The sequence below is a fragment of the Diceros bicornis genome, chromosome 15 (assembly GCF_020826845.1).
Source record: "Diceros bicornis minor isolate mBicDic1 chromosome 15, mDicBic1.mat.cur, whole genome shotgun sequence".
NCBI classification, from domain to species: domain Eukaryota; kingdom Metazoa; phylum Chordata; class Mammalia; order Perissodactyla; family Rhinocerotidae; genus Diceros; species Diceros bicornis.
The window spans coordinates 22,874,517-22,887,502 of NC_080754.1; the positions used below are offsets into that span (position 1 = coordinate 22,874,517).

The 12,986-nt window shown below is 37.3% G+C and overlaps 1 protein-coding gene across 1 annotated transcript in view; it reads left to right on the forward strand.

Annotated features, from left to right (window-relative positions):
• SLC15A2 (solute carrier family 15 member 2) overlaps positions 1 to 12,663 on the forward strand; it is a 34,439-nt gene extending 21,776 nt beyond the window's left edge. The window contains exons 15-22 of the mRNA XM_058555883.1: positions 438 to 572; positions 1,524 to 1,688; positions 1,843 to 1,889; positions 3,467 to 3,577; positions 4,322 to 4,418; positions 9,634 to 9,780; positions 10,377 to 10,481; positions 10,824 to 12,663. Of these exons, the coding sequence (XP_058411866.1) occupies positions 438 to 572; positions 1,524 to 1,688; positions 1,843 to 1,889; positions 3,467 to 3,577; positions 4,322 to 4,418; positions 9,634 to 9,780; positions 10,377 to 10,481; positions 10,824 to 11,000 (984 nt within the window). The 3' untranslated portion in view covers positions 11,001 to 12,663. The remainder of the gene's footprint in view (positions 1 to 437; positions 573 to 1,523; positions 1,689 to 1,842; positions 1,890 to 3,466; positions 3,578 to 4,321; positions 4,419 to 9,633; positions 9,781 to 10,376; positions 10,482 to 10,823) is intronic.
• The last annotated feature ends 323 nt before the right edge of the window (positions 12,664 to 12,986 follow it).

Consider the following 12,986-nt stretch of genomic DNA (forward strand, 5'->3'; position numbering starts at 1 on the left):
GGTAGAGTGGCAATGTAAAATGAGGCCTACCTCCTACCTGAGTGATTCAGAGTATATTGTCAAGGCATTCCCAAACACTAATAACCAAGGTGTCTAGCCATCTCTTTGGGAACACAGGCTTATACGATACATTACCAGATACAAGATAAATACTTTTCGGCAGATTGAATAGCTTCTCTTGGGGAATGTAGTATGAGGCCACAGCCGAGTCAAAAAGCATGGAGTTTGTTCCTTGGCATCAGTGCTTGCTATGCGGAGTTAGTGTTTCCCCCTCCAACCTTCCTTTCGCATTTTCTAAGCCAACTGCTCTTCAGAGGGGGCAAACTGTGTCCTCCTAACTAGTTGGGCTGGGCTGTCAGACATAGGACTGAGATGCGTTCTCATTGTCTCCAAAGGGTTATTTTTTGGTCATTATCACATGTGTTCTCTGTCCTAAGGAAATGGCCCCACCCCAGCCAGGTCCCCAAGAGATTTTCCTACAAGTCTTGAATCTGGCAGATGATGAGGTGAAGGTGACAGTGCTGGGAGATGAAAACAATTCTCTGTTGGCAGAGTCCATCAAATCCTTTCAGGTGAGGTATGGACTGGAATGAATTAGAAACACATTCAGATTATGCACCAAGGCAGCAGCATAACGTAGTGGTTAAGAACATGCATTCGTGGAGTCAAACCGCCCCAATCCAATTCCTGCTTCTGCCACTCCCTTGCTATAAGACCCTGAACAAGTTGTTTTGTCTCTAAACCTCAGTTTCAGCATCTGTAAAATGGTAATAATTTTTACGTCATAAGCTGTTGTAAGGATAAGTGTTATACGTAAAATGCTTACCATAGTGTCTGGGACATTGTAAGCTCTCAATAGATTATAATTTGTATTATTATTTCAAACTACCTCCAAATCACACATTCTCTGAAAGAGGTTGTCTTGTGTATTTTCACTGCTATTACTGCACATATTCTGAAATAATATTTTAAAATATTATTTTTAATAATAAAAGTAATATACAGTTATTGTTGAAAATTGGAGAGTATGTAGAAAGACATAAAAACCACCTATAATTCCATCGCCTAGAGATAATCACAGTGAGCATTTTTGTATAAATGAATAAACAACCTAATTTTTTTGAAAGAGCTCAAACTCTATATGCTCTATTGACCTTGCTTTTTTCTTAGCATTTATTGCATTGTAAGCATTTTCCCATGTCCTTAAGCTTTGAGATAATGTTTGAGAACATGATTTTAATGGACATATAATATTCCATTCTATGGATATATCATAGTTTATTTAAATATTTCATTATAGGTTTTTAAGGTTTTTTGTTATTGTATATAATCCTATAATGAACATCCTTATTCATAATCTTTATGCATGCCTCTGATTACTCCTAGTATATTCCTAGAAATGGAATTACTAGGTTAAAGGATAATGCTGAAAGTATCTGATGAGGTTGTTTGCCCTAGGATGCTGTGAGATTATGATGTCCAAGATGGGGTAGAAGGTGTGTGATAGGTTTTTCATTCTACAGAAAACGCCTGACTATTCTAAACTCCACCTGAAGACAAAAAGCCAGGATTTCCGCTTCAACCTCGAGTTTCGCAATTTCTCTGTCTACACTAAGCATTCTATGGAGGAGAGAAACTGGTACAGTCTGATCATTCGAGAAGATGGGAAAAGTGTTTCCAGCATGATGGTAAGTTGAGGAATGGCGTAGGTTCCAAGTTGTTTTCTTAGAATATGATGACTGGCTTATAACAATATTTTACCAAGGATATGCCTTATCAAATTTTCTAATTATTAGTTCCCTGTTGTCAGCTGTAACTGATTTTTACTTTTCTCTACTGTAGGTGAAGGATGCAAACAACAAAACAACCAATGGGATGACAGCTGTGAGGTCTGGATGTCAAGGAGACCTCAGGCCACTCTGTTGTGTTGAATTTTGGGTCTCTTCTGGTCTGTGGGGCTTCAGATGAAGAGGCCTCACATTCTGCTTATCTTGTACAAAGATTCTCTCTCCTAGAATATCAGGGGCATGGGTGTCAGAAGGCATTTTCCAGGACAGTGAGAAGCCGATAGGCTTGCTTTCCCATGTGGTATTCAAAGATGACCCTGTCTCTGTGTATGCTCCCTTATGCTCTGATGCATACATCCCTTCTGCTGAATTTTATCCACTTATCTTGCTCTCAGGAAAGTAACTGAGTACATTCCTCTCTGTGATCACCGGAGAGAAATTTAGAAGTGAGCAAATAATCTTCCCTTCATTGTTGCTAGTTGAATGTCTCTTACTGTAACTGTGTTTTTAAAGTATACTTTTTATTTTAAATCTATAGAGGCATCATGGTATAGTAAAGGTAACACATTTGGAGTCAAAAGACTTGGTTTTGAATCCAGATGGGCTGAAGGTCTTGTCAGACAGCCTGGGACAGTTACAGAGGTGGAGCATTGAAGAGGTCACCTGCTCTCTGTGTCAGGAATCTAACATGAAAATAGACAGATGCATGTGCCTGTGACCAACAGGATTAGGTGGTTGCTGTTGAGAATTGTACTTTAGAGAAGAATTTTTAATGAAAAGTCTGAATTTTGCTGAAGGGTGGAACAGTCATAATAATTTCCTTTTGAATATGCTTCGGAAGAAGTAAACAGCTCAAAATAAGTAAGACAACAGTGAGAAATAGGATTTCCTTGGGTCAGAGAAAACCATAGAAACCTCCAGAAGGGGTGAAAGGAGAAATTTCTAAATCTGTACAGGATTATCTAAAGTCCAGGAATCAACATTAAAGATTCTAGAGGGAACTGCCCTTCTTATCCCATGAGCCAGAGACCAAGGCAAAAGCTATCCAAATAGAAATGTACCAAAAACCCATAGTGAGGGGACAATTTAGGGGACCAGTTTCAGAAGACTAGAAAGATTGTTCTGGAAGGGTCCAGGATTGTCTGCAGACTCCAAAACAATGATAACTCAACCTACTGTGGGCTAGGAGTCTGGGTTTTGCATAAGTCAAATCAGATTTCATTTATAGGAGGATCAAGTGTCAGTTTTGTGTAAATACTGGTATATATTTATATATACATAATCATTTGTCTCAATGGAGTCTCAGTTGCTGAATCTTACAATTATAAGAGGGAAAGAAATTGGGTGCATCTAAGCTGAGTTAGTGAGGAAACTCAGACTGCCATGAGTGATCGTGATAGTGTCCATTTCAGCTAGAGATCAGGTGAGGGTATGGCAGATAGAAAGCTAATACTTCAGGAAGGAGAAAGTTAGGAACAGTTAAGACTACTGATTACGTCTTACATGTGAGTTCATTCATTCATCCAGTCAACAATGTACATCACGTACCTTTTATGAGCCAGCCACTGTTCTAGGCACTGGGGATATAGTGGAACAAAACAGAAGAGGCCTCTACTGTTTTATCAGATGTCCCTGTTTGGGAGAGTTTATCTGATCTGTAACACTGTCTCTACCCTTAGGTTTGTTAACACTTTGCATAAAAAGGTCAACATCTCCCTGGGTGCAGATATCTCCCTCGATGTTGGTGAAGACTATGGTGTGTCTGCTTACAGAACTGTGCAAAGAGGAGAGTAAGAGCATCGCCCTTGTGAACATTTTACTTTTCTCAACAATCATTTTTTAAATGCCTTTTTTTGCATAGAGATCGGGGGATTAGGTATATCTCAGCTAATTTTGAGTGTGCATAGACTCCTGCGGTTTTTAACCCTTGCCTCCTTCCCTCAGTCTCACCTTTTTCCACACAGATATATTGAGATCATGATTGCTGTGAAGGCATACTGTGTAGCTAACAAGGCCCATCTCTGGGAGGTTTGCAAAGTCTATTATTGGCTTCCACTCCTACCCTTTGGTACCTCCTATTGGCACCTCATTACTTTGAGCTTATCCTTTCAGGTTACTGTTTTATGCTCTTCCATTAATTCATAAGATTAAGATGAGAAGACTTAGGCTTGAAGTCCACAAAAGAAGGTGATGTGTGCCTTCTTTATTCAGATTTAAGGTTAAAAAAAATACCCAACAGGCAATGAAGAGCTCAGACCAGGGGCAGAAAAAATTGGCATGAAAATAATTCACTCCTAGAGACTCCTCTCTTCAAAGAGAAATGGTGGCTTTGCTGCTCGACATTTCAAAGAGAAATGGTGGCTTTGCCTATTCTGGACATTTTATATAAATGGAATGATACAATACGTGACTTTTTGTGTCTGGATTGTTTCTCTCTACCATCAGTAGAGAGATGAGATCACTCTTTCCCCTGGAGATGGGAGTGCTTTTCTAAGCTGTGATGTTTATTCTAACCTAAACTCCTCCTATTCCAGATACTCTGTGGTGCATTGTAGAACAGAAGATAAGGACTTTTCATTGAATTTGGGTCTACTAGACTTTGGTGCAGCTTATTTGTTTGTTATTACTAACGTAAGTAGCTCATGGCACCCCTACTCTCTCCTTCCATATGTCTCTATCTGTATCTATATCAGTGTCTGTATCTGTATTTGTACCTATCCTGGGATCCAAAGAAGACTGTGGCAAGACTGGATCACATACTTATTTCTAGTGTAAGGTAATAGATTCTGTAGTGACTTTAGAAAGCCTGCTAAGGTCTCCATAGGGGACATTAAAAGAGATAACATTGGCAGCAGGCACAGGATCTTGGGGAATGGGAGACATAATTTATCTTAAGCCATTGCTATGAGGTGACATGGTCTGCTCTAGTCTCATTATGGCCCCAAGAAAACAAAGATTATTGATATCTTCTTGATTGACTCCACATGCGAGTCTCCTAGCTCCCTGGAAATTGGTCTTCTAGCATATCACAGTCTGAAATACCAAGACTGGTAGCAAATGTCAATCTCTATGTAAAGTTTGTGGAATCAGTTAACTGTGGTCCGTTAAAAGCAATTGTCTCAGGGGCCAGCCTCGTGGTCTAGTGGTTAAGTTCGGCGAGCTCCAGGTTCAGTTCCTGGGGGCAGACCTACACCACATGTTGGCGGCCATGCTGTGGCAGCGACCCACGTACAAAATAGAGGAAGATTGGCACAGGTGTAAGCTCAGGGTGAATCTTCCTCGGGAAAAAAAAAAAAAAACAATTGTCGCAGCAATTAGGGCAGGGTAACTCTGAATTTTAATTTTGATGTCAATCTTGATTCTAATTTTATTTCATTACTTTTGACATTGTATTAAATATAAAAACTAGTGAATAAGAAAAAGATGGAACATTTCTAGAGGTATGATGAGAATAATCTGTAAAGTTTCACTTATTTTAATTAATTAATTTAATAACCTGATATCTTTGGTACACCATTTTTTATTACAGCTTAATTGAGATACAATCCTTATACCAAATAATTCACCCATTTAAAGTGTGTAATTGTTTTAAATATATTAACATTGAAGATATATTGATATATATTCACTATATATAGAATATATTTTCAATAATATATATTCAATGGTTTTTAATATATTCACAGAGTTGTGCAATTTTAGAACATTTTCATCATTCCAAAAAGAAGCTCCATACCCTTTAGCCATTACTCCCCATTTGCTTCCAAACCCTCTAGCCCTAGGCAACTACTTGTCTACTTCCTGTCTTTATAAATTTGCCTATTCTGGACATTTCATATAAATGGAATGATACAATATGTGGCCTTTTGTGTCTGGATTGTTTCATTTAGCATATTTTTCAAGATTCATTCATGTTGTAGCATGTATCAGTACTTCATTTCTTTTTATTGCCAAATAATATTCTATTGTATGGATATAACACATTTTATTTGTCTGTTCTTCAATTGATGGACATTTGGGTTGTTTTCACCTTTTGACTATTATAAATAATGTTCTGAACATTTATGTACAAGTTTTTGTGTCGACATATGTTTTCACTTCTCTTGGGTATATACCTAGGAGTAGAATTGTTGGGTCACATGGTAACTCTGTGTTTAACCATTTGAGGAACTGCTAGACTTTTCCAAAATGAATGCACCATTTTACCTTCTCACCAATAGTGTGTAATGGTTGCAATTTCTCCACATCCTCGCGCACACTTGTTTTTCTGTCTTTTTAATTATAGTCATCCTAGTAGGTGTTAAATAGTATCTTATTGTGCTTTTGATTTGTATTTTCCTGATGGCTAATGATATTAAGCATCTTTTCATGTACTTACTGGCTATTTATATATCTTCTTTGGAGAAATGTCTATTCAGATCCTTTGCCCAATTTCTAATTGGGTTATTGTTTTATTTTTGAGTTGTAAGCATTCTTTCTATATTTTGGATATAAGTCCATTATCAAATATGTGATTTGCAAATATTTTGTCCCATTCAATAGGTTTTCTTTTTAACTTCCTTGATTGTGTCCACTGAAGCACAGAAGTTTTAATTTTTATGATGTTCAATTTATCTATTTTTTCTTTGGTTACTTATTCTTCTGGTGTCATATCTAAGAAACCATTGTCTAATATAAGGTCATGAGGATTTTTGGCTATGTTTTCTTCTAAGAGTTTTATAGTTTTAGCCCTAATATTTAGGTCTTTGATCCATTTTGAATTGATTTTTGTATATGGTTTGAGATAGGCGATTAACTTCATTCTTTTGTATGTGAATATCCAGTCTTCCCAGCACGATTTGTAGAAAAGACTGTTCTTTCCCCATTAAACAGTGTTGACACTCTTATCAAAAATCAATTGACCATACATGTGAGGGCTTATTTCTGGATTCTCAATTCTAGTCCATTGATCCATATGACTGTCCTTGTGCCAGTACCACACTGTCTTGATTACTGTTAGTTTGTAGTAAATTTCAAAATCAGGAAGTATGAGTCGTTCAACTTTGTTATTCCTTTTCAAAATTGGTTTGGCTGTTCTGGGTCCCATGAATTTTCATATCTGCTCAGGCTCAGAAGCCAACTGGAATTTTGATAGGGCTTGCATTGAATCTGCAGGTGATTTTGAGGAGTATTGCTATCTTAACAATATTAAGTCTTTTGATCAGTCAAAATGAGATGTCTTTCCATTTATTCAGGTCTTGTTTAAGATCTAAATTTTTTTCAACAATGTTTTGTGGTTTTTAGAGTATAGGTTTTACCTGTATTTTGTTAAATTTATTCCTAAGTATTTTATTCTTTATGATGCTATTGTTAATGAAATCATTTTTCTACTTTCATTTTCAGATTGGTCATTGCAAGTGTGCAGAAAGACAATTGATTTTGTATATTGATCTTGTATCCTGCAACCTTACTGAACTCATTTATTAGTTCTAATAGTTTTTAAGTCGATCCCTTAGGACTTTCTACATACAAGATCATGTCATCTACATAGAGATAGCTTTACTTCTTCCTTTTCAATATGGATACCTTTCATTTCTTTTTCTTGACTGATTGCGTGGCTTGAACCTCCCATTTAATGTTGAATAGAAGTGGTGAGAGCATTCTTTTAGGATTCATAGATATCATTTATCAGGTTAAGTTCCCTTTTATTCCTAGTTTGTTGAGTTTGTTTTGTTTTGTTTTTTACCATGAAGGGGGATTGTATTTTGTCAAATGATTTTTCTGTGCCTATTGAGATAATTATGTGCTTCTTGTCCTTTATTCTATTGATATGGTATAAATTGATTTTCAGATATTAAACCAACCCAGCTATATTCATTTCTAGGGCTGTTGTAACAAAGTACCACAAGCTGAGTAGCTTAAACAACAGAAATTTATTGTCTTACAGTCATGAAGACTAGATCCAAGATCAAGGTGTTGGTGGAGCTGGTTCCTTCTGAGGGCTGTGAGGAAGAATCTGTTCCATGCCTTTCTTCTAGCTTCTAGTGGTTTCTGGCAATATTTTGTGTTCCTTGGTGTGTCGAAGAATTACCCCAATCTCTGCCTTCATCTTCACATGGAGTCCTCCCTGTATGCTTGTCTATGTCCACATTTCTCCTATTTTATGAGGATACCAGTCATATTGGATTAGGGCCCACCCGAATGACCTCATTTAACTTGACTAATTATCTCTGGAACAACCTTATTTCCAAATAAGATCACATTCTCAGATACTGAGGGCTTGGACTTCAACATATGAGTTGTAGGGGACGCAATTCAACCTATAACACTTGTATTCCTGGTGTTATTTGTTTGTTCTGTCTCTCATATGCTGCTCAAGATAGATGCCACACATATTGTTTCTGAATGCCAGGATCTAATAAGCACCTAGATTAAAGATCATAAATTGGAAGCCTGGAGGCCCAGTTCCTTCCATAGCCCTGTTTTGTTTGGCCTGCACAGTGTTGACAAAAACAGTAATTATTATTATTAATTAACAATATTTAAAATTCAAGAGATTTCATATAAGAAGCTGCATTCCTAGCATGTCTTAAAACAAAAGCGGAAGATTTTGTAACAGGTATTACCATGTCAGTTGGCTGGTGCTATAGTGGCTATACCCTTTAGATGTGGCCTGTGCTGTCCAGTTCACTGCAGTCCTCATCATTCCCATTCAGCCTGCTTTGTTTACTTAATTACCTGCCTGTGGATATTTAAGTATGTGACCTTGATTTAGCAGCTCAGGTCTTGGTCTACTCTTAGGCTGAGAAAACCCAGACATACGCCCAGATATTATTGACAATATCAACTAAAGCAAAATTTACTTTACTATTTTGAACCTACTGGTTCTTTGACTCAGAGAATCAAGAACATTGAGACATCAAAGACTTTTGATTTCAAGGACTTTCGACCTTGATGTTTTAACTCTGCCATTTTTACCTCACTGTATATCCAGATATTACCCCTACTAATAATCGTTTTACTATAATAAATATATACAATTTAAAAAGTTTCATTCCATTTATGATAACGAATATTAGTAGACATAAACTGTATAAAACCAACCATAGTTAAAAACCTGCATACAGTAAAAGTAATTTTAGACAAAAAAAAAAAAAAGATTGTAGAATCACGTATATTTGGTAACATTAATAACAAAAAGTTGACTCTGGAAAAATTCTTTTTGACAAAAATTTTACAGAAAAATTTCAAATTTTTGACAAAATTTGAATGTGTAAGATTTGAGTTCAAAAATAATGGCCAGTAAAAAGAATTCAAAGTAGCAGGGGGTATTTGATATGGATTTTAACAAATTGATCAACAAAATCTTCAATGTAAGAGTTACCAAGAAAATAATTCCTTCTGATAAAAGTAATTTTAGTAAAATAAAAATTTAAATGGAAAATATTAAAAACAGTTTAATTACACTTACATAGAAAATTGGACTGGGAGTTAAACTTTTCTCAAGAACATGCTTTCTGAAAATACATTGTGTTTGTATAATTCAGATGTGATTTCATATTTAAAATGTTGGCCAGGGTCAAAATACCCAATAGGTCAAAATGATGGGAATCCAAACTAATTATCAAAATATTCTGCCCTTCAAGGACTCTGTCAGTAATGGTATCTGATTGGCTGAATCCAGGCAAATGAGAGCAAGTGTTACCAAAAGGAATTTAAAAAATTGAAATTGTGTAGACATTGCTCAATCTCTTAAAGGTAAAAAGAATGAAAATACAAAGAGCAGATGAATATAAGATCATAAAATGCTATAGGTCGGAAATACTTGAGACTGCTAACGAGCCCTTTTCTTCTTTCTCTCACTAAGCGCACCAATCAGGGTCTTCAGGCCTGGAAGATGGAAGACATTCCAGCCAACAAAATGTCCATTGCATGGCAGCTACCACAATATGCCCTGGTTACAGCTGCAGAAGTCATGTTCTCTGTCACAGGACTTGAGTTTTCTTATTCTCAGGTAGGTTTTTGCAAATGGAAAGTGAAGGTGGAGATATTGCTTAGAGGATGGTGAGTTTTAATCCTGGCACTGCCTTAAATTAACCCTGACCAAGACCTCCATATTTTTTGGCCTTAGATTTCTTATATATAACCCTGAACAGAGAGTCATCTTGACTCCCAGGATCATGGCAGTGCAGCATAGTAGCCTACACTGCTGTTTGGGATCTAGGAAATTATACTTACAGATTAAGAGTAAGGGCTATGGAGTCAAACTGCCCATGTTCAAATTTTGGCTGCACAACTTGTAACCTTGAGCAAGTGCATTATCATCTCTCTAATGCTATTTTTCTTTATGTATAAAATAAGAATACTATTAGAACTTATCTCTTAGGGTTGTAATAAAGATTATATGATATAAGAATTAAAACATTCAGTTAAGAGCTCCATCTTATTATTACTGTTAACATTATTACCACCCCCTGAATCAGCATGGTAGCTGAACTTAGTCGGGGAAGTTTGAATTTGGAAGCTTTTGTGGGATAAGTTTTCTGGATAGATGCATGGGGCATGAGGGTGTAGGGAGTTTGTCTACTCACAAATTTGTGTCCTCTCTAGGCTCCTTCTAGCATGAAATCTGTACTCCAGGCAGCCTGGTTGTTGACAGTTGCATTTGGGAATATCATCGTGCTTATCGTGGCGCAGTTCAGTGGCCTGGTGCAGGTATGGATCTGAGGGAAGCAGCAGCTTGTGTCTATCCAAGCTTTCCCCTCCAACTTCCTCTTCTCCCTCTTCCCCCATCTCTCTGCCTCCCACATTCCCCACTGAATGTGTCACATGAGATGAGTTAGATACATATAGACTTTGCCAGGAAAATAGACATACAAAGTGGCAATAATGGCCACCATAGGCCCATGTGAGGAGAGGCCAGTGAACCCAGTCTTCTTCTAGCAAACCTCTTCCTAAACTGGTGACCCTGGATCAATCTGCTCCCCAGTCCTCATCATATGAAGATCCCTTTAGTTTCAGGTTTCTCCATATTCTTCTGTTTATTTCTTCCTGCAGTGGGCCGAATTCATTTTGTTTTCCTGCCTCCTGCTGGTGGTCTGCCTGATCTTCTCCATCATGGGCTACTACTATGTTCCTCTAAAGCCAGAGGATATTCAGGAGCCAGCAGATAAGCAGATTCCCCGTATCCAAGGGAACATGATCAACCTGGAGACCAAGAAGACAAGGTTCTAATGGCTCCCTGGACTCTTCCCAGACTCTAATTCCTGGCTCTGATCTCGGCCATCACCCATCTTCAAGCATTTTTTTCTCCTATTTGGTTAGGAGAGAGAGGTAGCATCATATCTTGAGCTGATCTCCTCCACTTTTCTCCCATGCTAGAGGCAGTTCTAGGACAAGGTTTTCCAATACGTTAAAGAGCAAGACCCCTAAGACTGTATGTCTTCCCATCTATCAATGAACTCAGTAAACCTCGTGTAGCGTTGCAGAAGCTAGCCTAGTGTCTGCAAATGGCCATGAAAAACACAAATGTATAGTTGAGATTGGTCTCTGTGGGTATGCAAAGTTATGTGGGAATTCTTTTACCTGCTGTTTAGAACTGATGACCCCACTTTTTGAGGTGCTGATTTAGGGGCAAAATTGCAGAATGACAGAGAAGTAGTATTTCAAGTTTCTTCATAAGCAATGTAATTGTACTAGTCACAGGGACCTCAAGAATTGGTACATCTGGCGTGATCTGGTCTAGGGGCTGGCTTTAAGATATCCAGGTTTGATAAGACCTGAGTAAGTTTTTCGGTACAGATGGTAGGAGACAAAATGACATTTTATTAACACACAGGAGAAGATATATCTTTCTGATAATTACAATATTTTATCTACTAACCCAAACACCCCTTTCTCGGTACTGATAGCTCTTTGGAAATCAAATTAAAGATAATAAACATTGGTAAACATGGTTCTGGAAAACAGGAACAGGTAGAAATTGTAGAAATCTTGATGAACCTTTCCTCAGCAATGCATGTTCTTCTTAGGAAACAATGTTTCAGCTTTGGATTATGCCTTCCTGTGGACAGTTGTATAGGGACTAATTATAATTTTCTGGCCCTGCCTTTTCAATAGTGTTGGGCCACCGTTTTCTTATTGTTATGTCATGTCTTGCTTATTGCTGCAAATTTTTAATAACAATATTTTTATGAATCCAGTTTTCTTTTTTTATTACTACTCCCTTCAGCCTCAAAGTAGTTGCTCGTTTTGATAATTTTTCTTGTTTTACTTTTTCCATAATCTTTAAATGCCATTTCTTCATTTAGGTCTGGGAATTTCCTGTTTATTCAAAAAAAGTTATATTAATACTCTAAATTTGAGCTTCTACAATAGCAATGCTCAGTTGAGGGGCATGGACCCATATGAGGATCCTATCAAAATCTGTGGGGGAGGGAAGAGTGGTAGAACATAAGGGCTTTTTGTTTGTTTCTGTGTTAATGAAAAGGTGAGAAACATTCCCTTGCACACAATGAATGAAGCAGTGGACAGACATGGGAATGTCATTATGGTTTATTGCTAGGGAAAAAAGTTCAGAACCACCATACTAGAGAGCCTCATTTCCATCAGTTTTGCTCCATTATTCTCATCTAGAACTGTGTTGAGTCTCACATTGTAAACGTAACAAGTAAGAGAAGTTGCTCCAGTTTCCCAAGCATTATATATTTTAGTGACCAAAGTTTCAGAAGTACTGAAGTGACAGCAGTACCACCCAGTTTCCTCAGATATCTTGATGTGAACCTGACCCTACTCCTTCAGAAGATATTCTGTTCATTTTTGAGCAGCTTTAACTCAATCTGTTCTATGAAATATTGTTTCAAGAGATGTTAACAGTGCTCTTTGAATAAAAGTTTCTATGGACAAATAAATTTTGGAAATGAGGGTATTATATCTTCTTCTTAACATTTGCATATTGAAGGTTCTGAGAAATCCTGCAGTAAAGACACAAGACACTTTTGCTAGCCTAACATGCAGAGCACTGGAAAACTGTGGTAGGCAATTCTTTCTTAAGCTGAACTGAAAGCTTCCTCTCTGAAACCTCCTACCATTGGTTCTTTCCTTTATAGCTAACAAGAATAAACATAATTCTCTCTTTCCTGTGGCCAACTCTTTGCTATCTGGGGAGAGCTTTCATGTCTCCTCCCCAATCATCAAGTAAGTATTCATCAAGGTAAAGAT